Source organism: Anomaloglossus baeobatrachus, chromosome 2, assembly GCF_048569485.1.
Source record: "Anomaloglossus baeobatrachus isolate aAnoBae1 chromosome 2, aAnoBae1.hap1, whole genome shotgun sequence".
Taxonomy (NCBI): domain Eukaryota; kingdom Metazoa; phylum Chordata; class Amphibia; order Anura; family Aromobatidae; genus Anomaloglossus; species Anomaloglossus baeobatrachus.
The window spans coordinates 311,639,689-311,663,494 of NC_134354.1; the positions used below are offsets into that span (position 1 = coordinate 311,639,689).

General features: G+C 44.9%; 1 protein-coding gene across 2 annotated transcripts in view; it reads left to right on the forward strand.

Annotated features, from left to right (window-relative positions):
* DEF6 (DEF6 guanine nucleotide exchange factor) overlaps positions 1–23,806 on the forward strand; it is an 817,872-nt gene that overhangs the window by 84,609 nt on the left and 709,457 nt on the right. For both annotated transcript variants that reach the window (XM_075335891.1, XM_075335890.1), the window contains exons 3-4: positions 14,941–15,081; positions 15,380–15,556. In XM_075335891.1, the coding sequence (XP_075192006.1) occupies positions 14,941–15,081; positions 15,380–15,556 (318 nt within the window). The remainder of the gene's footprint in view (positions 1–14,940; positions 15,082–15,379; positions 15,557–23,806) is intronic.

A 23,806-nucleotide genomic window follows, 5' to 3' on the forward strand; every position in this document is an offset into this window, starting at 1 on the left:
CCCTTTATCATTAGGGCTATATATGTGCCTAGTGATTAGCGATCTAGAACAGACGGACCATAGATATCTTGGCTGGGCATAATAGTGATATATTACATCGATTTGGATTCTGTTGCTATTTGCGATTGTGACTATGTTTGCACTGCAATATATCTCTTACAAATAACTAGCAGTTTGGATGTGTGCTACGGTTGCAGACTAATATTTCTCACATTGGTGTATTTATATATGGATGGCCATTGATACACATCCAGGGTGCTGATTATAGTTGTTTGCAATCTTAAAAGGCTCACATTATTTAATTTTTGAATATTTATACACTTGACAAAGGCTACACTCCAGTAGCCGAAATGCGTCGCTGTTGTGTCATTATCCATGGAGGACTATGTCTTAACTGTTCATATGTTTATATGACCGTTTTTATTGGAAACCAAGCGGAATAAAGCACCTGGAAATTTACTGATGTAATTCTCCTTCTTTCGCTGGGCAGAACTCTTCCCTCTTCATTATACACAGGTAACAGCACCTGCAGCCCGAGCAGCAGAAGGAAATCTGAGCACATGGAATGGGTGAGCTGAAAGTTTCTCTTTTTGTCTTTGAATATTTATATGTATACGGCTTGGACACACTGGTGGCGATACATGTATAGTCATATTTGCTTACTATGCCTGCACACTGAATCACATTAATGAATCACATGAAAATCTTTATTCAGAGTATCGCTACGTGTGCTTCTGACTGTGTGCACATTGCAGCATTTGCGATTGTGACCATGTTTGCATTACAATATACTCTTTACAAATAATTAGCAATTTGGATATGTGCTATAGACTAATACACTTTCTACATTAGTGTGTTCATTGATGGAGGGCCATTGATACACATCCTGGGTGTGGATTATAGCTGTTCGCAATCCCAAATGGCTCGCATCATCTAATTTTAGGAGCATTCATGTCTATACGGTTCGGACACACTGGTGGCAATACACATGTAGTTATATTGGCTTACTATGCCTGCACACTTGGTGATTAATTAATCACACTCACTGTGGTTGAATACGATAGTGATGTTGTGCAACTATGGATGAATATCTTTATTTAGAATATTGCCACTTGTGTTTCTGACTGTGTGCATATTGCAACGTTTTCATCTGTGAATGGTTGAACAACTCGGATGTGTGTTAAGACTCTTAATTAATTTTCATAATATACCTGTCTGCCAACATGCCTTATGGTGATGACAATATATAGTTAGATTGGGATATCGGTGGTATATGTATATTTTTTACAGATATAAACCCTGGTTTCATCTATTTTTATGGGCCAAATATAATATACTTACCTACTCTGTTCATTTTGTGGGATTACTATGAGCATATAGGTGCATTGCATATATATATGTGGCTATTGATACACATCCTTTTTGTGGAGCATGGTCTGCACAGGGCTTGAGCATGCCGACGGCAAGGCACCTATATGAATACTAGAAGGTGGCCCGATTCTACGCATCGGGTATTCTAGAATTTACGTATTGTGTAGTTCATGTATGATTTTTGTTATATATATATATATATATATATATATATATATAGATGTTGTTGTGTGTAGTTACCAAGTGTTTGTGTAGGGCGCTGTACATGTTCTGGGTGTTGTCTGGGTGTGGCGGGGGGTGAGAGCGGTGTTGTTTGTGTGTTGCGTTGTTTGTTGAGCGCTGTGTGTCTGTAGCGTTGTGTGTGTGTGTTGCGCGGTTTGTGTGTGTGTGTTGTGTTTTGGGGGGAGGTATGTTTTGTGCAATCTGCGTGTTGTGCGGTATGTGCGTATATTTGTGTGTGCAGCGTTGTCTGTGTGTGAGTGTCTGTGTAGGGCAGTTGTTTGTGGTTCCCAGTGTGTGTGTGTGTGTGTGTGGTGTGTTGTGCAGTGCGCGCGCGCGTGTGTGTGTGTGTTGGGGGGAGGTGTGCACTCCCCATCGTGCTCCATCCCCTATGCTGCGCACCCCCCATCGTGCTACATCTCCCATCCTGTGCACTCCCAAACGTGCTCCATCCACCATGCTGCGCACTCCCAAACATGCTCCATCCGCCATGCTGCGCACTCCCAAACGTGCTCCACCCGCCATGCTGCGCACTCCCCATCGTGCTCCATCCCCCATGCTGCGCACTCCCAAACGTGCTCCATCCGCCACGCTGCGCACTCCCCATCGTGCTCCATCTCCCATGCTGCGCACTCCCAAACGTGCTCCATCCGCCATGCTGCGCACTCCCAAACGTGCTCCATCCACCATGCTGCGCACTCCCAAACGTGCTCCATCCGCCATACTCCGCACTCCCTATCGTGCTCCATCCCCCATGCAGCGCACACTCCCCATCGTGCTCTATCCCCTATACTGCGCACCCCCCATCGTGCTCCATCTCCCATGCTGCGCACTCCCAAACGTGCTCCATCCGCCATGCTGCGCACTCCCAAACGTGGTCCATCCGCCATGCTGCGCACTCCCAAACGTGCTCCATCCGCCAAACTCCGCACTCCCCAACGTGCTGCATCCCCCATGCAGCGCACTCCCCATCGTGCTCTATCCCCTATGCTGCGCACCCCCCATCGTGCTCCATCTCCCATGCTGCGCACTCCCAAACGTGCTCCATCCGCCATGCTGCGTACTCCCAAACGTGCTCCATCCACCATGCTGCGCACTCCCAAACGTGCTCCATCCGCCATACTCCGCACTCCCCATCATGCTCCATCCCCCATGCAGCGCACTCCCCATCGTGCTCTATTCCCTATGCTGCGCACCCCCATCGTGCTCCATCTCCCATGCTGCGCACTCCCAAACGTGCTCCATCCGCCATGCTGCGCACTCCCAAACGTGGTCCATCCGCCATGCTGCGCACTCCCCAACGTGCTGCATCCCCCATGCTGCGCACTCCCAAACGTGCTCCATCCGCCATGCTCCGCACTCCCAAACGTGCTCCATCCGCCATGCTGCGCACTCCCAAACGTGCTCCATCCGCCATGCTGCGCACTCCCCATCGTGCTCCATCCCCCATGCTGCGCACTCCCAAACGTGCTCCATCCGCCATGCTGCGCACTCCCAAAGGTGCTCCATCCGCCATGCTGCGCACTCCCCATCGTGCTCCATCTCCCATGCTGTGCACTCCCAAACGTGCTCCATCCGCCATGCTGCGCACTCCCAAACGTGCTCCATCCGCCATGCTACGCACTCCCAAACGTGCTCCATCCGCCATACTCCGCACTCCCCATCGTGCTCCATCCCCCATGCAGCGCACTCCCCATCGTGCTCCATCCCCTATCCTGCGCACCCCCCATCGTGCTCCATCTCCCATGCTGCGCACTCCCAAACGTGCTCCATCCGCCATGCTGCGCACTCCCAAACGTGGTCCATCCGCCATGCTGCGCACTCCCAAACATGCTCCATCCGCCATACTCCGCATTCCCCATCGTGCTGCATCCCCCATGCTGCGCACTCCCAAACGTGCTCCATCCACCATGCTGCGCACTCCCAAACGTGCTCCATCCGCCATGCTGCGCACTCCCAAACGTGCTCCATCCGCCATGCTGCGCACTCCCAAACGTGCTCCATCCGCCATGCTGCGCACTCCCAAACGTGCTCCATCCACCATGCTGTGCCAGCATCAGCCTCTCTACCCGCAGCATCAGCCTCTCTGCCCGCAGCATCAGCCTCTCTCCTCCCAGCATCAGCCTCTCTCCCCGCAGCATCAGCCTCTCTGTCCCCAGCATCAGCCTCTCTGTCCCCAGCATCAGCCTCTCTCATCCCAGCATCAGCCTCTCTGTCCGCAGCATCAGCCTCTCTGTCCCCAGCATCAGCCTCTCTGTCCCCAGCATCAGCCTCTCTCCTCCCAGCATCAGCCTCTCTCCTCCCAGCATCAGCCTCTCTCATCCCAGCATCAGCCTCTCTGTCCCCAGCATCAGCCTCTCTGTCCTCAGCATCAGCCTCTCTGTCCCCAGAATCAGCCTCTCTGTCCCCAGCATCAGCCTCTCTGTCCCCAGCATCAGCCTCTCTGTCCCCAGCATCAGCCTCTCTGTCCCCAGCATCAGCCTCTCTGTCCCCAGCATCAGCCTCTCTCATCCCAGCATCAGCCTCTCTGTCCCCAGCATCAGCCTCTCCATCCCAGCCTTCCCCAGGATCAGCCTCTCTCCTCCCAGCCTCCTCCAGCACGCCATGCTCCTCTGCCGACACTCACACACCCGATCGCATACACTCACACACACTCACACACACCCGATCGCATACACTCACGCACACACACATTGACGATATTGCACATACGCGCTCATACTCACAACATCCGGAGATACCACATGCTTCTGGCCATGTGATCCTCCGACAGGTCCTGGAAGGTCACAACAGCACAGTATCGAGGCCGAGAAGCAAGCGATATCGCCGGATGCTGTGAGTGTGTGGATGCGATGTGATGTATGTGTGAGGTGTGTGTGAGAGTGAGTGTGAGCCGGTGTACACTGTTAACTATGATACACATCGGGTAACCAAGGGACCTTAGTTACCCGATGTGTATAATGGTTAACAGCGTTCACGGGCTCCGTGAAGATCCCAGCATCGCAAGGTCATGTCTGGCGCTGCTGGGATCGTGACGGAGCCGGTGTAGAAGCAAGCGATATCCCAGGATGTTGTGAGTGTGTGGATGTGATGTGTGAGGTGTGTGTGAGAGTGAGTGTGATCTGATGTGTGTGTGTGTACTCACCTGCGAGTCGGAGCTACGTGTCAGTTGGGCAAGAGCGAGCGTGGATTGCGTGAGGGGGGCGGGGCCTGCAGAGAGCCGGGGCGAGAGGCCAATCCGTGTGGGGGGGCGGGGCCATGGCGAGCCCAGCGGCCAATCAGCTTTGTGTCACCGTAAGGACACAATTTTGGAGCATGACAGACAGACAGACAGACAGACAGACAGAATAAGGCAATTATATATATAGATAGGCTTATTATGCCAGAATAGCAATAATGAAAGGTTGAACTGCTGTCTGCATTGTTCATGTCTTGATAATTTTGGTAAAAATAATGATATCTTGCTAGAAATAGTTTGACACATGAAAAAATAATATAAAAAAGATTTGCAATACCTGTGCTTTTTCTGACTGAAAATACCGATGCGTGTTTAAAATGGTGGCATATTTCTGTCCTTCAACAAGCTGTATCTCCCTGTATATTTTAATATTTATATGTTTGATTGCTTAATAAAGTTTTGGGTTTTATCCTAAAAAAAGCTTATGGAATTTTTCATCGTGCATTGATACACTCTGAGTATCTTTTGATTGCAACAATCATGAGATAAGGTTTAAGATTGTCTAAGTAGAGTGATGCTCCTTGATGTTAGTTGGGACAAGTTTGCTAATTAATCTTGACCCGGACCCTGGACCCGAAATAAGTCCAGACGGACCCAAACTTCTGTGCTGTAAAATGGTTGTAGAAAGGGCTAAGAGGCTGCAAAAGGAAGCATAATGGAGGCAATTGCCCTGCAAATATGTGCATAGGAAATAAATAAAAAAAAATGATGTGTGATCCTGCCTATTTTTGATAACCAGCATAGGTAAAATGGATAGCTAAGGCTGCAAACCTTAGCTGTCAGCTTTACCTTGGCTGGTTATCAAAAATAGAGAGGATATCATGCCATTTTTTAAAATGATTTATTTATAAATAATTTAAATAATGGCATGGACTCCACCCTATTTTTGATAACCAGTCAAACTGAAGCAGACAGCTGGGGGCTGGTATTATCAAGGAGGGAAGGCCCATGGTTATTTGGCCCATCCCAGCCTAAAAATAATGGTCTGGCACATCCATTCTGGTACTTCACACGGCTTTTCCACATTGCCCTAGTGCAGTGGCAATCAGGTTAATATTGGTTGGGTTGATGTCAGCTGTGAATTGACAGCTGTCATCAAGTCCAGTGGTTAGTAATGGAGAGATGTCTATAAGACACCTCCAATACTAACCCAGCAAGTACAAGAGCTAAAAAAGACACATACACAGGGGAAAATTTTTTTTATTTGAATAAAGACTCCCCCACATGTCACAATAAATCCTGGCAGTTCCTACATAGACCAAAAAGTAATGTGCCACGACGTTCATCGATTTCTATAGAGCTTCGTTCTGAGAACGTTTTCAGAACAATGCTCCAAAGGTCACTGCCAGTCAGTGGTAGATCTGGAATTTCTCACACTCAGTGTCTGGTATGAGCGAATGAATAGTAATGAATAGTAAAAATAAACGCAAGTATAGATTACTCACCCTAACAAAGAAATGTTTCCACTCTGCTGAAAAATAATAAATGCCAGTGATTTTGCAGTGTAAATTACCCCACCCCCTCATCCTCTGCCCTTTGAAGGGACTCTAATTTAAATCTAAATTGCCCGTAATGTCATATAACGTTTACAAAGTCCTCAAAAGGAGAATTATTTTCAAAACAGATTTGAGGCAACCAGACAGGGGTGTTATGTAAAACATAAATGTAACTGTGGCATTATCACCAATTTTAAAGGGTAATTGGTACACCCATAATAAAAGATACATTTAATTACCGTAAGTAGAAAATGTGTAAATAAATATTTTTGTATGTTACAAGTATTGAAAATTATGCTCTATGAAAGGTTGTTATTTTTTTAATGGAACATACCCATTCCTCTTCTGGTGTTCGCTTTTATATTCGTGGGGCTTCTGCTGCTGTCATTTTCGTAATTTCCAGTTAGTTTTGACTAGAGATGAGCGAACCGGTCGCGGTTCGGCTCGAGCTCGGTTCGCCATAGGAAACAATGGGAGGCAATCACAAACACATAAAAACGCATTATAAATGTACACATACAGTTAATAAACATTGCCATAACACTTACCTGTCCCCGGGATGCGTCCTGCACTCTGTCTCCCGCAGCTTTTCCATCGGTAATCGCTGCATCCTCCGGGAACACCAGCAGTGATGCAGGACCTATTGTGACGTCAAAATAGCATGTGACCAGTCACGTGTCTATTATCTCATTGACTACAGACTGGTCACATGACTATGACGCTTCATGCTAGGACCTGTCATTGCATCTCTCTGTTACACGGTGCAAGTTTGTGTATTGCTGTGTACCGGCGACATGCTCTAGCACAAGGTCGACTCCCCACTCTGCTTCCCCGTTCCCTTAAGGTACCGTCACACTAAGCGACGCTGCAGCGATCCCACCAGCAACCTGACCTGGCAGGGATCGCTGGAACGTTGCTACACGGGTTGCTGGTGAGCTGTCAAACAGGCAGATCTCACCAGCAACCAGTGACCAGCCCCCAGCCAGCAGCATGCGTGGAAGCGATGCTGTGCCTGGCAACTAAGGTAAATATCGGGTAACCAACACACCGCTTAGCGCTGGCTCCCTGCACTCCTAGCCAGAGTACACATCGGGTTAATTTAACCCGATGTGTAGTCTGGCTATGTGTGCAGGGAGCAGGGAGCCGGCACTGACAGCGTGAGAGCGGTGGACGCTGGTAATGAAGGTAAACATCGGGTAACCAAGGAAAGGGCTTCTTGGTTACCCGATGTTTACCGTAGTTACCAGCGTCCGCAGAAGCCAGCTCCTGACCGGCTGACACAGCCGGTCAATAACGGAGATCACCGTTGCCATAGCAACGCGCTTGGTAGCGGTGACGGGGACGTCCCGCTACCAGCACGCAGCGGCACCGGAATCACGAAATCGGAGCAGGGTTGCTATGGCAACCCGTGCCACCGCTTACAGCCGGGAGCCTGTTGTCACTCTCACAGAGTGATTTCTGCACGGAGCACAGCGTCTTCCCCCATGCAGCTGTGCTGTCTGATGGAGCAGACAGAGCTGCATGTGTTGAAGGGGAAAGAAGACAGAAGAGCAGGATCGTGGAGGGCTGACAGGGGGTAATAAAGATGGAGTCTCTAAGTGTGTCTGTGTATTTATTTCTATTAAAGTATTTTTTTTCTGTGTGGTGTTTTTTTTAACCCTTTATTGGAGATTCTTAATGGCCGGGTCAAACGTGTCTGACATTAAGAATCTCTGACTTAATACTAGCTAGTAAAACAAAGCCAGTATTAACTCATGATTTGGAGATAATGAAAAAAAAACTGTTTGTTTCCATTCTGTTGTAACTGTGGCCATATTTTCCAACACCTCTTCTCGGGCCTTGCATCCTCGATGACCCTTCTCCTGAAGACACCGAATCAGTATAGGTTTGAGACGTAGATCTCCCTGTAGAACTCATTTTGGATGTAGAATTATGATGCCACTTGAAAACTGTACCATTTTTGTAATCATTAATGTCCCTTTGGAATTTATGACTCTTGAGCTGTTTTATCTCACTCTCCCATTTATTCATGTCTTTGGTGAGTTCATCTTCAAAAGATGTAAGGTTCGCCCCAGACAGCTGTTGTCTAATTTCTCCATTGATTTTTTCTATTTCAGTCTCTAGTTTCTATTCTACGTTTGTCTGCACCAATGAGTAGTTCAACCATGGTGCGTGAACAAATTTCCTCCCATTTGTTTTTAAACGCCACGTCCTCCACTGCATAGGATGGAAAGATTTGGACCCGTAGTCCACGAGGTATTATATCTCTACTGAGATATTGCTCTAATGAGGCCTTATTCCACCATGCCTTCAGTCTCTTATGCATAAAACTTTTGAGTCTAACCTGTAACTCACGACACTGCGGAGGAGATTCAGAAACAGCGGACAAATTCACGTCGGTACCAAAGACATCTTTAATCTGTGCGGCCCAGTTCACATCACAACCACGAAAATCCATGTGGAGATCTGTATTCACCAAAGAAAGACAATAAGTAAACCACAAAAGAATACTCTGATCCATATTAAAGATGCATGAACCTTAACAAGAGTCACCAAAGCAGAGAATAATTTAAACAATAGACTATTTGTAAGTACAGTAAATCAGTAAATGAAGGCTACGTGCCAAAAGATTTACAAAAAATACAAAATTTTGTTTTATTAAGCAATGCGATACAGGGGGACACAGTTAGTGCAATGAGTGAAAATAAAATCAATAACACACAGACAAAAAACAGGGCAGCTATGCGTGTCAGGATAAAATATCACGCCAAAGTCTTGGTTACAAGGAAGATGTAATTATTAAGAGACCAAAAGTGATTGGAAGTGGTACAATGCAAAATAGCATGAATGTAAATATATCTGAATGGATTGTACCAAAATCAACCACTAGAGGTTGCACAAGGTTAGGTCACAGATTTAATGCAGGATACTGCAAACCACAGCTGAACAGTATAGCAATAATGTGGCACAGATATTATAATAAATATGGGAGTTTATAATAATAGATAAATAATGACCAGAATTGGTCTTTTACACTCTCAAAATTCATCACAAAAAGAGTCATAAACCATAAACATGCCAACTGTTTCAGCAAAGATGTACTATACATGCAATGTGCATTATATGGTTGCAAAAAGATTTTTTGTATATAAGTGATTGATAATGGTTCTACAAGAAAACAATGCAACCAAAAGCTAGTAAACCTGTATAATGTGCAGCCTCACATCCCCTATGTAAAGTTACAGACCATAAGGTAAGCAGTAAGAAGGCATGTTGCCAATGGTCAGCAGGGGGAGATCATGCTGCACATAAAGGAGAAAATACTCCAGGAAGATGGAGCGACCCACCAAGGATAAAACCTGACTGAACACGCTGCCCTGCACATCAACACGTGTTTCGCTTCCGCTTCATCGGGAGGTGCAGGGAGTGTGCTGCCAGCGGTTCAAATCCCCCCATTGTGGCGCTTACCTGCCAATAGCGGCGCGCGTCGGCACGCCGAGGACCATCCTCCAGAGCACATGCGCGTCCAGGAATCATCAGCGTGCACACGTGCAGCACAGATGATCCTGTGGGACGCCAGGCACCCGGGGGAGGGGCGTCAGGGAGCCAGCGTGCGCTCAGGCAGGAAGCCAAGGATCCTGTAACAAAATACAACAAAGTCTGGGCAAAAATAGCAAAATATACAAAAACATAATATGAGGCCACCATTCTTTGTTGCTTGATGGTAAAAGATTATTCAGGGAAAGCTTTTCCTCATTCATCCACTGGGGACCACCAGATCTAAAAGGCTGAAGGGAGAGCTTCATTGCTCCCTTGGGACCGGCGCAGTGCAGGGTGCAGAATCCTAGGGTGGATATACTTCAGGTTGTCCACCAAAATCTGCAGGCCAAGGGGATTGCATGTCCCTTCAGCCCCCACAGTTCCCGGAGCACAGTGCAGAACAGATAACCGATTGCAGTCAGTTTAAAACCCTGCGGAAAAATACCAATCTCCTGATAAGAAAAATACTGAGACCACACGGACTCTTCCCCACTGTGTCAGGTACTCTTATAAATAATAAGAGAAATGAAATACCAAAAAAACACAAGAAATACAAATGTGCAAATAATCAAATAGAACAGGGAGAATCTCCCTTTTCTTGCAGTGGGACCTGCAGAGGGGGAACCCCCATGCTCATCAAAACAGAAAGACAATTCCTCCTGCTAAAAAAAACAGACTTTAAGCAAAACAAAAAGAAAAAACAAACACCCTTAGGTGTGGATCAGGCAATAAAGCAAATAACTTGCAACTTATCTGGAATGGGACAGGCACAGGATAAATGGAAGGACAACTCCAAGCCAACTCAGAGACTGAGGAACAAAATCTATTACCGGTCCCAGCCAGAAGACACTGCTCTTCTATACACTGTGTGCAGAATTATTAGGCAAGTTGTATTTTAGAGGATTTTTTTTATTATTGATCAACAACTATGTTCTTAATCAACCCAAAAGACTCATAAATATCAAAGCTTAATATTTTTGGAAGTTGGAGTGGGTTTTTTTTAGATTTGGCTATATTAGGAGGATATCTGTTTGTTCAGGTAACTATTACTGTGCAGAATTATTAGGCAACTTAATAAAAACCAAATATATTCCCATCTCACTTGTTTATTTTCACCAGGTAAACCAATATAACTGCACAAAATTTAGAAATGAACATTTCTGACATGCAAAAACAAAACCCCAAAAAATTAGTGTCCAATATAGACACCTTTCTTTATGATGACACTCAACAGCCTACCATCCATAGATTCTGTCAGTTGCTTGATCTGATTACGATCAACATTGCATGCAGCAGCCACCACAGCCTCCCAGACACTGTTCTGAGAGGTGTACTATTTTCCCTCCCTGTAGATCTTACATTTTATGAAGGACTACTGGTTCTCTATGGGGTCAGCTCAGGTGTCATTATTTTTTCATCTTTTAGACCTTTACTGGCTAGCCACGCTGTGGAGTAGTTGGATGCATGTGATGGAGCATTGTCCTGCATGAAAATCATCTTTTTCTTGAACAATACCAGCTTCTTCCTGTACCACTGCTTGAAGAAGTTGTCTTCCAGAAACTGGCAGTAGGTCTGGGAGCTGAGCTTCACTCCATCCTCAACCCGAAAAGGTCCCACAAGTTCATCATTGATGATACCAGCCCATACTAGTACTCCACATCCACCTTTCGGGCGTCTGAGTCGGAGTGGAGCTCTCTGCCCTTTACTGATCCAGCCTCTAGCCCATCCATCTGGCCCATCAGGAGTCACTCTCATTTCATCAGTCCATAAAACCATTGAAAAATCAGTCCTAAGATATTTCTTGACCCAGTCTTCACGTTTTATCTTATGTTCTTGTTCAAAGGTGGTCGTTTTTCAGCCTTCCTTACCTTGGCCATGTCCCTGAGTATGGCACACCTTGTGCTTTTTGATACTCCAGTAACGTTGCAGCTCTGAAATATGGCCAAACTGGTGGCAAATGGCATCTTGGCAGCTTTACACTTGATTTTCCTCAATTCATGGGCAGTTATTTTCCGCCTTTTTTGTCCAACGCACTTCTTGCGACCCTGTTGGCTATTTGCTATGAAACACTTGATTGTTCGGTGATCACGCTTGAAAAGTTTGGCAATTTCAAGACTGATGCATCCTTCTGCAAGACATCTCACAATTTTGGACTTTTCAGAGCCCTTCACTTCTCTCTTCTGACCCATTTTTCCAAGGGAAAGGAAGTTGCTTAATAACTACGCACACCTTATATAGGGTATTGATGTCATTACACTACACCCCTCCTCATTACAGAGAGGCACATCACCTGATTTTATTAATTGGAAGTTGGCTCTCAAGCCTATACAGCTTGGTTGGAGTAGGACAACATGTATAAAAATTATCATGTGATCAAAATACTCATTTGCCTAATAATTCTGCACACAGTGTATAACCCATTCTGATCTGCAATTGGGCTTCCCAAACTCCCAATTAACTCCCACACCTGTTGAGGCACAGTCAGCTTCACCCCCAGTCCTGACTACCAGAGGGAGCTCCAAACCCCCTCGGATGACCTTCACAACAGTGTCCCTTTTTGCCACAGTAAAAACAAACTCCTGTCCTTTTAGCAATGTAGAAGTATTTCGTTTTATGGGATGTCCCTCCAAGCTGCATACAATAAAGTAAGACCTCTGGTGGTAATGACGGTACAGTTCTCCTTCCCAGGGAGTCCTGGCATTATAAGACCTGTGTCGGAAATGACGATCAATCCAAATTACAAGTGACATGGTACACTCAAGAAGCAAAGGAGTTTCATACATAACCAACACCTCTTTAGCCTCTCGGATACACTCTGAAAAAACAGTTTTTATGTGCAGGGTCATTCCACAGAGTGTCCAAGGACGAGCGCCAGAATTTGGCGCAATAATCCTCTGAAGGCCAATTCCTCTGATCTAGTAAACGGATTTTTAACTCAGCTAAAGATATCTTGTCTGGATTATCATAGATGAGCACAAGTGCTGAGAAAAACCTGTTCACTAACAAAAACACAGGTGACTCATGGGGTGAGGAAAAAGTCCATGCTTGTGGGTCCCCACTCAGGAGTGAGACTAGAATTCCCACCCATTGTGCCTCATTTACAGAAGAATGCGTACATAAATGGAAGTACAGTCTGCATGTTTTTCTAAGTTACAAACCGGCCGCGCTCTCCCGAAACTGTACGCCGTGTATGGATCAGATTAATTGATTTTATATTTTGATAGGTCAGGCGTTTCTGAAAGCAGCGATATCAAATATGTGTATATTTTTTTTATTTTTTTTAACTGTTTTATTTTCAAAGGGGCAAAATCGGTGTGATTTGAACTTTTAGTTTTCTTATTTTTTCATATTTTTTAAAACTATTTTTTTTACATTTTTTATTTATTTTACTAGTCCCCCTAGGGGAATTTATGACTACACAGTTTGACTGCCTGTGCATTTCTGCTGATCAGAGCAGCATAGCTCTGATCAGTAGACATGCTCATCTCCTGTTAGTGCCGGCGCTCTGTCGGCTCTCACAGGAAGTTAGTCATGGCAGCATCAGGGGTCATCAGCTGACCCCATACTACCATGGCAACACATTGGCGCCCTGTGATCACATCACAGGATCCTCACTGTGGCCCTTTAAATCATGCTGTCAGTATTTAACAGCGTTATCTAAGGGGTTAAAAGGCGCAGGTGGATCTCTGATCCACCTGCGCCTGTTAGGCCTTTTTCACACATCAGTTTTTTACCATCAGTCACAATCCGTCAAATTTTGAAAAAAATGGATCCGGCTGGATCCGTTTTTTTTCTCATCGACTTGTATTAGCGACGGATTGCAACGGATGGCCTCACGTTTCATCCATCTTTCGACGGATCCGTTGAAAATTGTTTGTCTATCAGACGGAGACAACAGACAAAGTAACATTTTTTGTCTATGTCGAAAAATCCATATCCATCGTCGTCTATCGTTTAGTACAATTGAAGCCTATGGGCATAGGATCCGTTGTAATCCGTGAAATGACGGAATCCGGTGACTGATTCTGTTTTTTTTTAACGGAGCATGCTCCAATTATTATTTAGCCCCAGCTCTGTTGAGAAAACGGATTGTGACTGATGGCAAAAAACTGATGTGTGAAAGGGGCCTTAGCCACACGTCTGCTTATTACATCAGCAGACATGTGTGGTGAATACTGCGGGCTCATCGCTGGAGCCCACAGTAACCGGAGATAGGTGACCAAGGACGTATCGTAAAGGGGTTAATTCCTGTGAATCACCTAAAGGGATAATAAAGTTCTTGAATATGTTTTTGAGCACTTTTTAAAACAGTATTTTCTGTCACATAGGCCCTTTAAAGTCACTTCAAATGTGATGTGGTCGCTAAAATAATTAATTTTGTAAATTTTTGTTGGGAAAATGAGAAATTGCTGATAAACTTTTAACCCTTAACTTCATAAGAAAAATAATATCTTTCAAAAATGATGCTGATGTAAAGTAGACATGTGGCAAATGTTATTTATTAACGATTTTATCTGATATAACTTTCTGGCTTAAGGGCACATAAATTGAGAAATGTTTTAGGTTTTGGTGACATATTTGAGTTTTTTCATAAATAAACACAAATTTACCACTAAACTAAAGTACATTGTGTCATAAAACTGACTCAGTGGTTAGCACTGCAGTCTTACAGTACTTGTGTCCTGGGTTCAAACCCCACCAGGGACGACATCTGCAAGGAGTTTGTATGTTCTCCTTGTGTTTGCCTAGGTTTTCTCCCCCACTCCGAAGACGTACTGATTGGGGCTTACAATTTAGGCTCCCTATGGGGACAGTGTGGCTGATGTATGTAAACGGCTGTGGAATTAATGACAACATATAAATGAATAAATATTATTATATTATTATTATTATTATTATTATTATTATTATTATTATTATTATTATTACTATTATTAATCACTGGGATCCGTTGCGTTTTAGAGTTATTGCCACATAAACTGACACTGGTCAGATTTGAAAAAATTGTCTTTTTCAGGAATGCAAAAACAAGCTCTGGCGCAAAAGGGTTAATCCTGTGTTCATTGTTTTTCTTAGGTGCTGTCTCACAATCTTTACACAGTACTCAATATTCCGCATGATCCTGTGGCTTTAGAAGATCATTTTCGCGATGATGATGATGGCCCAGTTTCTAGTCAGGGTTATATGCCGTATTTAAACCAGTACATACTGGACAAGGTGGGTTGATTTTTAATGTTAGCTTTTGTGTTATACTATAAAGAGTTTTATTTCTGTGCAGACTGTCTTCTAATTCTTTCAAATATACAATTGTTTAATGGGAATAGTAAATTGGTGTATCACTAGATCAAAAGAAAAACTGCAATTACCATGTATCCACTTCAGTCCTTGAACTCTGCATTGTATTCCCATTTGTATTTAATTGGAAATTACTGAAAATTATTGATGTGTATTCTAAATATTCTTACTTCTTTGTGTATTTTCTCTATTCATGTTCTTCAAATTATATTTGCTTTAGGTTATAGAAGGTTCATTTGTAATGGAAAGCTTTCATGAGTTGTGCTGGACTCTGACAGCTAAGAAGAACTACCGCCCAGTTGGAGTTGCACTTCCCAATGAAGATGCTTTTCATCTTTGGTGTCTCTTCAACTATCTGTCAGAAGATACGTACCCACTCATCATGGTCCCTGATGAGGTGAGCTCTGTGTTTAGATAAAATAGCAAAAATAGAGAATAGAAAAATGAGGTTAACCATATCCCATGAGAAATTTGTGTCCTATCATAGTAGAGAAAGAACATTTATTTTCCTGACTAGTAGGAATAAATTACATTTTTGTTTAACAAATGGCATGAAATACTAAACCTTTCATGACTGGTGCTAATAAACCTACAGCAAAATTTCACTTTACCGGAACATGCAAAGAAAAAGGACATAAACTTAAAGAAAACCTGTCACTTGATAAAAACAATGGGTTAAATACCTTATAAAAATCACTGAGCTCCCCTGACTCTGTTGCTTTATTCCGTTCTATGCTGCACCATTCTATTGCAGTGATATTCACATGTGTTCCTTTTGGAGCACAATTTGTGAAGTCTCTGCTTGCAGTTCAACTGGCTGTTTCTTCTGAGTTTTCCATGAGCGTATGCATTTTCACTCCTCCTAAACCCTCCCACATACTGCCAATTACAGCTCAGCAGCTGATCTACAGTATATCATAAACGTCAGTACACCCCATCATCACTCATATGTCTATTTTGAAAAGAGAACCTCTGGATATGTGTCACGCTAGGTACGGGGAAGCACCAACGGCGAAAGTGAAGGGAAACCTTTTGTCCAGGGAAAGGGAAGATGGAGATCAATGACCAAACCTAATGCAGGTGCCTGGGATCTTTCACCACCCTAGATAGGTTCCGCACCTATGCGTTGAGCCAGAATACTAACCATAGGCATCCCTAGTGATGGGCCCTAATTAAAAATCAGTTGGGCTTAGATCTTCACCAATCCTACTACACACTATAAACGACACAAGGAGGACACATAGGGGGAAAATGCATGAACTACTTATCTACAGATGACACAGGTAGAACTTCAGCAAAATTTTCAGCAACAATACCACAGAGGAGTACAAGCCACCTGCTTGTAACCAAGCCTTGAATTAACTGAACATATCACCAGTACCATTACAAGGAAAGAAGAGGTATTTAAGCACCAAGAGAATGCTGACGATCAGCAGCTGGGAGGAAGGCGAGCTCCTGCTGTGTCCAAAAGGGTATATATTTCAGAAAAGCCATGGTAGTTAAACATCCCTCGGGTAGCCCTGCCACAATTCACAATTACATCATAAACACCAGGGGAGAATACACTCTCCTAAGTAGAATACAAACTAATTGACAATGGAGAATTTTCGTGTAAATATAATTAATTTTTATTTAACAATTATAGAGAAAATATAAAAAAATATAGAAGACAATATAGAAAACATAGGACACAAATGGACACAATGCCTTTGCTAAAACCTATAAAAATATAATCATTAATACAACAGCGTAAGGACTTAAAATGCAATGTAGTTGTAAAGTGTCAATGCATTGGTCTCAAACCAAAGATCACCCCCATGAAAAGATCAATTCATAATTATTAGTATACAGGGTGATATAATGGTACTGTATGTGAGAAATAATGTAAACATGCAATCATAGTCATAATATGTTTATATACAGAATGAACAGACATAAAGTGCAATATGCTAATAAAGTGCCAATGCATTCACAGTGCCCTGTGAAACATGTCGTGGATCCTAAGAGCCTCATATAACTCCAGACAAAATGCTACTGGGTTAATTATGGCGGTTATTTTATAGGGACTAAAACCAATGCCCTAGCTTTCAGGAAGGAATTTTCAACTTTATGTTCCTGGTAGACAACCACACATAGTCATTCACACTTAGGTCCAGACTAGGCAACCATTTTTTGTCAGTCATACGTTTGTATCTGTCTCCCATGAGTTTCAAATTACTCTGAACCCCTTGCCATACTGAAGAGAACGATGAGGCAAAATGCTGCTCCCTAGGAACTCCTGAAGCACCCCACTAAAGGTACCAAATTGCAGATGAAAACCGTATGCACCAAAGAATGGTGACTTGCCAGTAAACTCCTAGTGATAATTATTTAAAGCAAATTCATCCAGTGGTAAATAAGATACTCAATCCTCCTGGTTCTCGGAGCCTAAGCACCTAAGGTAAGTTTCCAAATTTTGATTTATGCGTTGTGTCTGCCCATTCAACTGAGGATGGAAAGCAAAAGAGAAAGACAACTGCACCCCCAGTCAAGCACAAAATGCTTTTCAAAATTTTGAAACAAACTAAGATCACTGATCTGAGACCACATCAAAAGGAAACCCAAGAAGCTTTACGATCTCATTGATGAACACCTGAGCCAGAGTCTTGGCATTCGGAAGTACCGGTAATGCGATTAAATGCGTCATCTTACTGAACCTCAGTCTTTCCCGAAGACAAAGGTAGGTCAGTAATGAAATCCATGGATAAATGCGTCCATGGTCTATTTGGGATAGCCAATGGCAGGAGAAATCCCGATGGATAGGTATGCGTTTCCTTGGAATGTGCGCAAATACTACAAGCAGACATATATTTAACCACATTCTAATGCAAACTTGGCCACCAAAAACGACGAGACAGGAGGTCCGGAGTTGCTTTACTACCTGGATGGCCCGCAAGTACAGAATTTTGATGTTTCCCAATTAGTTTGCTGCGCAAATTGGGTGGCTGAAACAACTCCCGTGAAGGGTAAGTGGCTGGGGCATCCCCCTGAGCCTCAAACACCTCCCCCTCCAGGTCTGGGCACAAGGCTGAGATGACCACCCCCTTCTGTAAAATCGGTACCGGATTCACATAATCTCCTGGATAATGCATCTGCTTTGATGTGTTTAATCCCGGGATGTAAAAAAACAAAGACCATCTAGCCTACCTGGGATTGAGATGTTTGGAAGACTTGAGATATGACAGGTTTTTATGATCTGTGAGTACCATAATTGGATGAACTGCCCCTCCAGCCATTGGTGCCATTCCTCAAAAGCTAATTTAATTGACAAGAGCTCTGGGTTACCAACATCATAGTTTCTCTCAGCTGAGAACAATTTCCTGGAAAAGAAAGCACAAGAATTCCATTTATCACGAGCTGCACCTTGTCACAGCACAGCCCCAACCCCCACTTCAGATGCATCGACCTTCACGATAAAAGGCTGCAACATATCAGGCTGACTGAGTATAGGTGCTGTGGAAAAACATCTTTTTAAAGAGGAAAAAGTCTGCAAGGCAGAATCTGACCATTCAGAGAAACCTGTCCCTTTTTTATCATGTCAGTGAGAGACTTTACTATTACCGAATAGTTCTGAATACATTTCCAATAAAAGTTGGGAAATCCTTGAAAACGCTGTAACGCTTTCGAGTTTTTGAGATGATCCCAGTCAAGTACAACACGGACCTTCTCAGGATCCAACCAAAAACCTGAAGATGAAAATAGGTACCCCAAACATTGTACCTCTTGGACAGTGAAAATACACTTCTCTGTATATTTGGCATACAGTGTATATCTTAAAATCTTTAATACCTGTTTTACATGTATCTGATGTGTTTTCATATCGGGTGAGTGGATCAAGACCACCACAAACCTGCCCACCAAATGGTGAAAAATACCATTCACAAATTGCTGGAAAACGGCAGGGGCATTAGTGAGACCAAATCGTATGACCAGACTTTCAAAATGTTCCTCAGGTGTATTGAAAACCGTTTTCCATTCATCCTCTTCTCTGATTCTAACCAGATTATAGGCCCCCCTTAAGTCCAAATTGGAGAACCACTTAGCTCCCACAATCTGATAGTAATCGGATTCAATTCCCCCAAAAAAACTAAACAAGAGCAGAGACCCCCTGCTGTAACAATTATATAGATACTCTGGAATCTGATAGTGTGGAATATAATGAAAACTGAGGCTAGAGTTGGGTAAATACTCTGTATTAGCAAATAATGAACACAGTGCAAATAACAGAATAACAAAGGCAACTACAAATTAAATGCAACTACAAATTAAATGCATGTAAAGTCCAAACGTAATATGCAGGATTGCGCACAGTAAACTAGTGATAAATGTCCAGAATAATATGCACAGCAAACAGGCGGTAAATGTCCAGAATAATATGCACAGTAAACAACTGGTGAAATGGACAGAATAATATGCACAGCACACAAACAATTCTCACTGTACTTCCTAGGGCTGAGTAAAGTCCTGCATGTCATGATTCGCCTCCCTATCCACATGGCTAGGGGGTGGAGCCTTCTCTCGGGCCTCACTTCCGGCCCCTGGAAGCCTTAAAACCTGACACTTCCAGTGAACCAGCACTGGCTATAAGCTTAGCTCTGCTTTGCCTGTGATTACTGGTCCTGTGAGTGATATCCTGATCTGTCTGTTCCTGTGCCCCCGTGCCCTTGTCTGTGTTCCGTCCCCTGGTCGTCCCTCCTGTCCTGTGTCCCCCCTCCTATTTCCCCACTCGCTTGCTTCCTCCGGTACTGACCTTAGCCTGACTTTGACTTCGCTTTTGCTCGCTCCTCCAGTCCTGCTTCTGCCCGTACGGTGTTTGACCCAGCCTGTCTGACTATTCCTCACATACCCTGCAGTTCTGCCTCTCAGCTGTGCTGATTAGGCAGTGCATGAGAACGCTGTGCATTTCCTTCTTGGTTCTCATTGCTCTGTGTAGTGTCGTCTGCTGCAGAGCTCTGGCTCCCCCTGGTGGCAGCATTACAGTATAGCCAGCCCCAATAGGCTTTATCTCCCATAGGAAAAAAAAAAAAAAAAAGCCATTTAATTCTTGGTAGTGGGATCCAACTTTGCAGGATAACAGACTGTAATGGATCCACTCAGTACTTTGTGTGAGAAAGTAGCCAACCTTACGCAGCTGGTGCAGGATTTGGCTGCAGAGCATCGCACCCTGGTAGCTTCACACAACATTCTGCAGAGTGAGGTTTCTGCTTCTGCGAGGGCCACCTTAGTGGCAGTTACCTCACAAACCGTAGGACAGCATAGTCCCACTGATGTCCAACTGACCTCCCCCGATCCCACAGTGATGCTCCCCAATAAATTCTTGGGGCAGAAAAACCTATTTCGGACATTTAGGGAGAGTTGCAGGCTTCTTTTCACTCTACGGCCTCGGTCCTCAGGGAATGAGACCCAGCGGGTGTGGATCATCATGTCCTTACTTAGAGAGGGTCCCCAGACCTGGGTGTTTTCCTTACCCCCTTCGGCCCCGGAACGGCATTCGGTTGACCTCTTCTTTGACTCCCTCGGGGTGATATATGACGAACCAGACCGTGTACAGGTGGCTGAGGACAGGATCATGTGTCTCACTCAGGGAAACCACACTGCTGAGCTATATTGTTCTGAGTTTCGGCAGTGGTCCACTGAGGTACGGTGGAATGATTCTGCACTCAGGTGCCAATTCCGGAGAGGTCTTTCGGACTCCCTGAAAGACGCTTTGGCTCTGCACCCTCCTCCCAGCACCTTGGATGATGTGATGACGGAGGCAGTTCGTATGGACCGCAGATTACGGGAAAGAAGGGGAACCATGCGTGAGATTCAGCCCCCTCTACCTAGGGCACCTTCTTTGCTGGCTATGGAACAGATGGAAGTTGGAGCCTTCAGTCCGGATGAGAAGGAGAGGAGAAGACGCCGGGATCTCAAGCTGTGCTTCTATTGTGGACACCATGGACACTGGAGGAAAGACTGCCCGGCTTGCCCCTCCGCTAAACAGTCACCGGGAAACTTCTAAGTCTGGGTAACGGTCGAGGAGGTTGCCCAGACTATCAGGTACCTTTCCTCTCCTCCAATTAGATACTTCTGAATGTCGACCTCCGGGTCAAGGAGTCGGTCTGGTCTGCTACTGCCTTTGTTGACTGTGGGTCCGCTATGAACTTCATTGACTCTGAGTTGGTCCAAAGATTAGAGTTAGGAACAGTGAGGTGAGGTTAGAAGGACCCATTCAACTCCTGGCAATTGATAAAACACCGCTGCCTCAAAACCTCATTCGGTTTGCTACAGAAAAATTTACTCTGGTGATCGTGTCTCTGAATTCTGAAACTATTTCTTGTTTTGTAATGGCCAATCTCCCTGCTGGATTAGTGTTGGGGTATCCATGGTTAAGGTTCCATAATCCCGTTATTGATTGGGAGTGTCGTACCATAGTCAAATGGAGTCCTGCTTGTCATAAAAGGTGTTTACAATCTGTACCTGTGTTCTCCGTAAGTCCTGAGGGTCTTCTGGAATACCTGAGGGACTACGGAGACGTATTCTCGGAAACAGAGGCCGAGGTTTTGCCGCCTCATCGCCCATATGACTGTGCCATCGATTTACTTCCCAATACCAAATTGCCCAAGGCCCGTTTATATCACCTCTCGGGTCCAGAAAGGGCTGCTATGAAATCATACATATCTGATAGTATACGTAAAGGGCATATCCGTCGTTCTTCTTCCCCTGTGGCTGCTGGGTTCTTTTTTGCAAAGAAGTACGGAGGATTAAGGCCATGTCTCGATTTCCGAGAATTAAACAAAATTACTGTGAAAAACACGTATCAGCTTCCACTCATCCCTGATCTCTACAACCAACTCTCTGAAGCGCGGTGGTTTACCAAACTAGATCTCAGGGGGGCCTATAATCTTATCCGTATTAGAGAAGGGGATGAGTGGAAAACGGCCTTTCTGACGTCAGAGGGGTTATTCGAGAATTTGGTGATGCCTTTTGGTCTAACAAATGCCCCTGCGGTGTTTCAAAATTTCATCAACGATATCTTCTGTGATTTTCTTGGTCGTTTTGTGGTCATCTATCTCGATGACATTTTGATTTATTCTGCCGATAGAGATACGCATATTATGCATGTTCGCTCAGTATTACAGAGATTATGTGATAACCATCTGTTTGCCAAGCTTGAAAAATGTGTTTTCTCTGTTCAGGAAATAGCCTTACTTGGGTTACTCCTTTCTCGTGATGGGTTTAAAATGGACCCAGGAAAGGTGCAGGCTATCGTGGATTGGGTGCAACCCAGGGATATCAAGGCGCTACAACGCTTTTTGGGTTTCGCAAATTATTATCGAAGGTTCATTAAGGGGTTTTCTCAAATTGCCAAGCCATTGACTGACCTTACATGGAAAGGGGAGGATCTGCAGAACTGGTCGCAAACGGCTGTCCAGGCCTTTCTTGAGTTAAAGGACCGGTTCATGTCCGCCCAAGTCCTGGCACAGCCTGACCTCGAGGCGCCGTTTGTTGTGGAGGTGGACGCCTCAGAGGTGGGGGTGGGAGCTGTTCTCTCTCAGGGCCCTGCTACTCTGACTAAACTGCGACCATGTGCGTTCTTCTCCAAGAAATTCACTCCGGCTGAGAGGAACTATGATGTGGGTAACCGTGAATTATTGGCGGTAAAGTTGGCATTCGAAGAATGGAGGCATTTTTTGGAGGGTGCTGTTCATCGTATTACTGTCATCACTGATCATAAAAACTTCGCTTATATAGAGTCCGCCAAGAGATTGACGCCTCGACAAGCGAGGTGGGCTCTTTTCTTTTCTAGATTTCATTTTTGTATTACTTTTCAGCCGGGGTCTAAAGACGTGAGGGCAGATGCACTGTCTCGTAGTTTGGACCCGGTGTCACCTCAAGAGCCTCCTTCCTCCATTCTTCCACGAGGGGTGGTGGTCGCTGCCTTGTCATCAGAGTTAGAGGCTGAGGTCAGGGAGGCCCAGTCCTCAGCACCATATTCCGCTCCAGACACTAAACTGTTTGTCCCTTTGCACCTCCGGTTACGGGTACTTCAAGAGTTCCATGAGTCCGTACTTAGTGGCCATCCTGGAGTTACAGCCACTTGCAGGGCTGTTGCTCGACTGTTTTGGTGGCCATCTCTTCACTCAGATGTTGCTCAGTTTGTGTCTGACTGTGCTACATGTGCCCGTGCTAAGGTATGTCGTAACCGGCCGGCCGGGGAACTGGTTCCATTACCTGTTCCTGAAAGACCATGGACCCACTTCTTGTCCATGGATTTCATTACGGACCTCCCTGTCTCAAATAGTATGACTGTGATCTGGGCACGGCCGTATTTACCATTAGGCACCCGTGGTCCAGTGCCTGGGGTGCCGCGTTGCAGGGGGGCGGCACCTTATGTCTGCAAAAAATAAATAAATTTTTTTTACATCCTCCTCCCCCTCCGTTAGACAGTCTATTAAATCCGCTGTGTTTTCGGAGGGGGGGAGAGTGAGAGGCGCACCTCCATCTATCTGTATCTGCGTCTTTAAGACACGCATACAAATAGACTGCGGGCGCCGTACACAAGGAGCTGATTGACCTCGGAACGGAAGTGCCGGCGCCTGCACTTCCGGGGTCAGAGGTGCGCCAA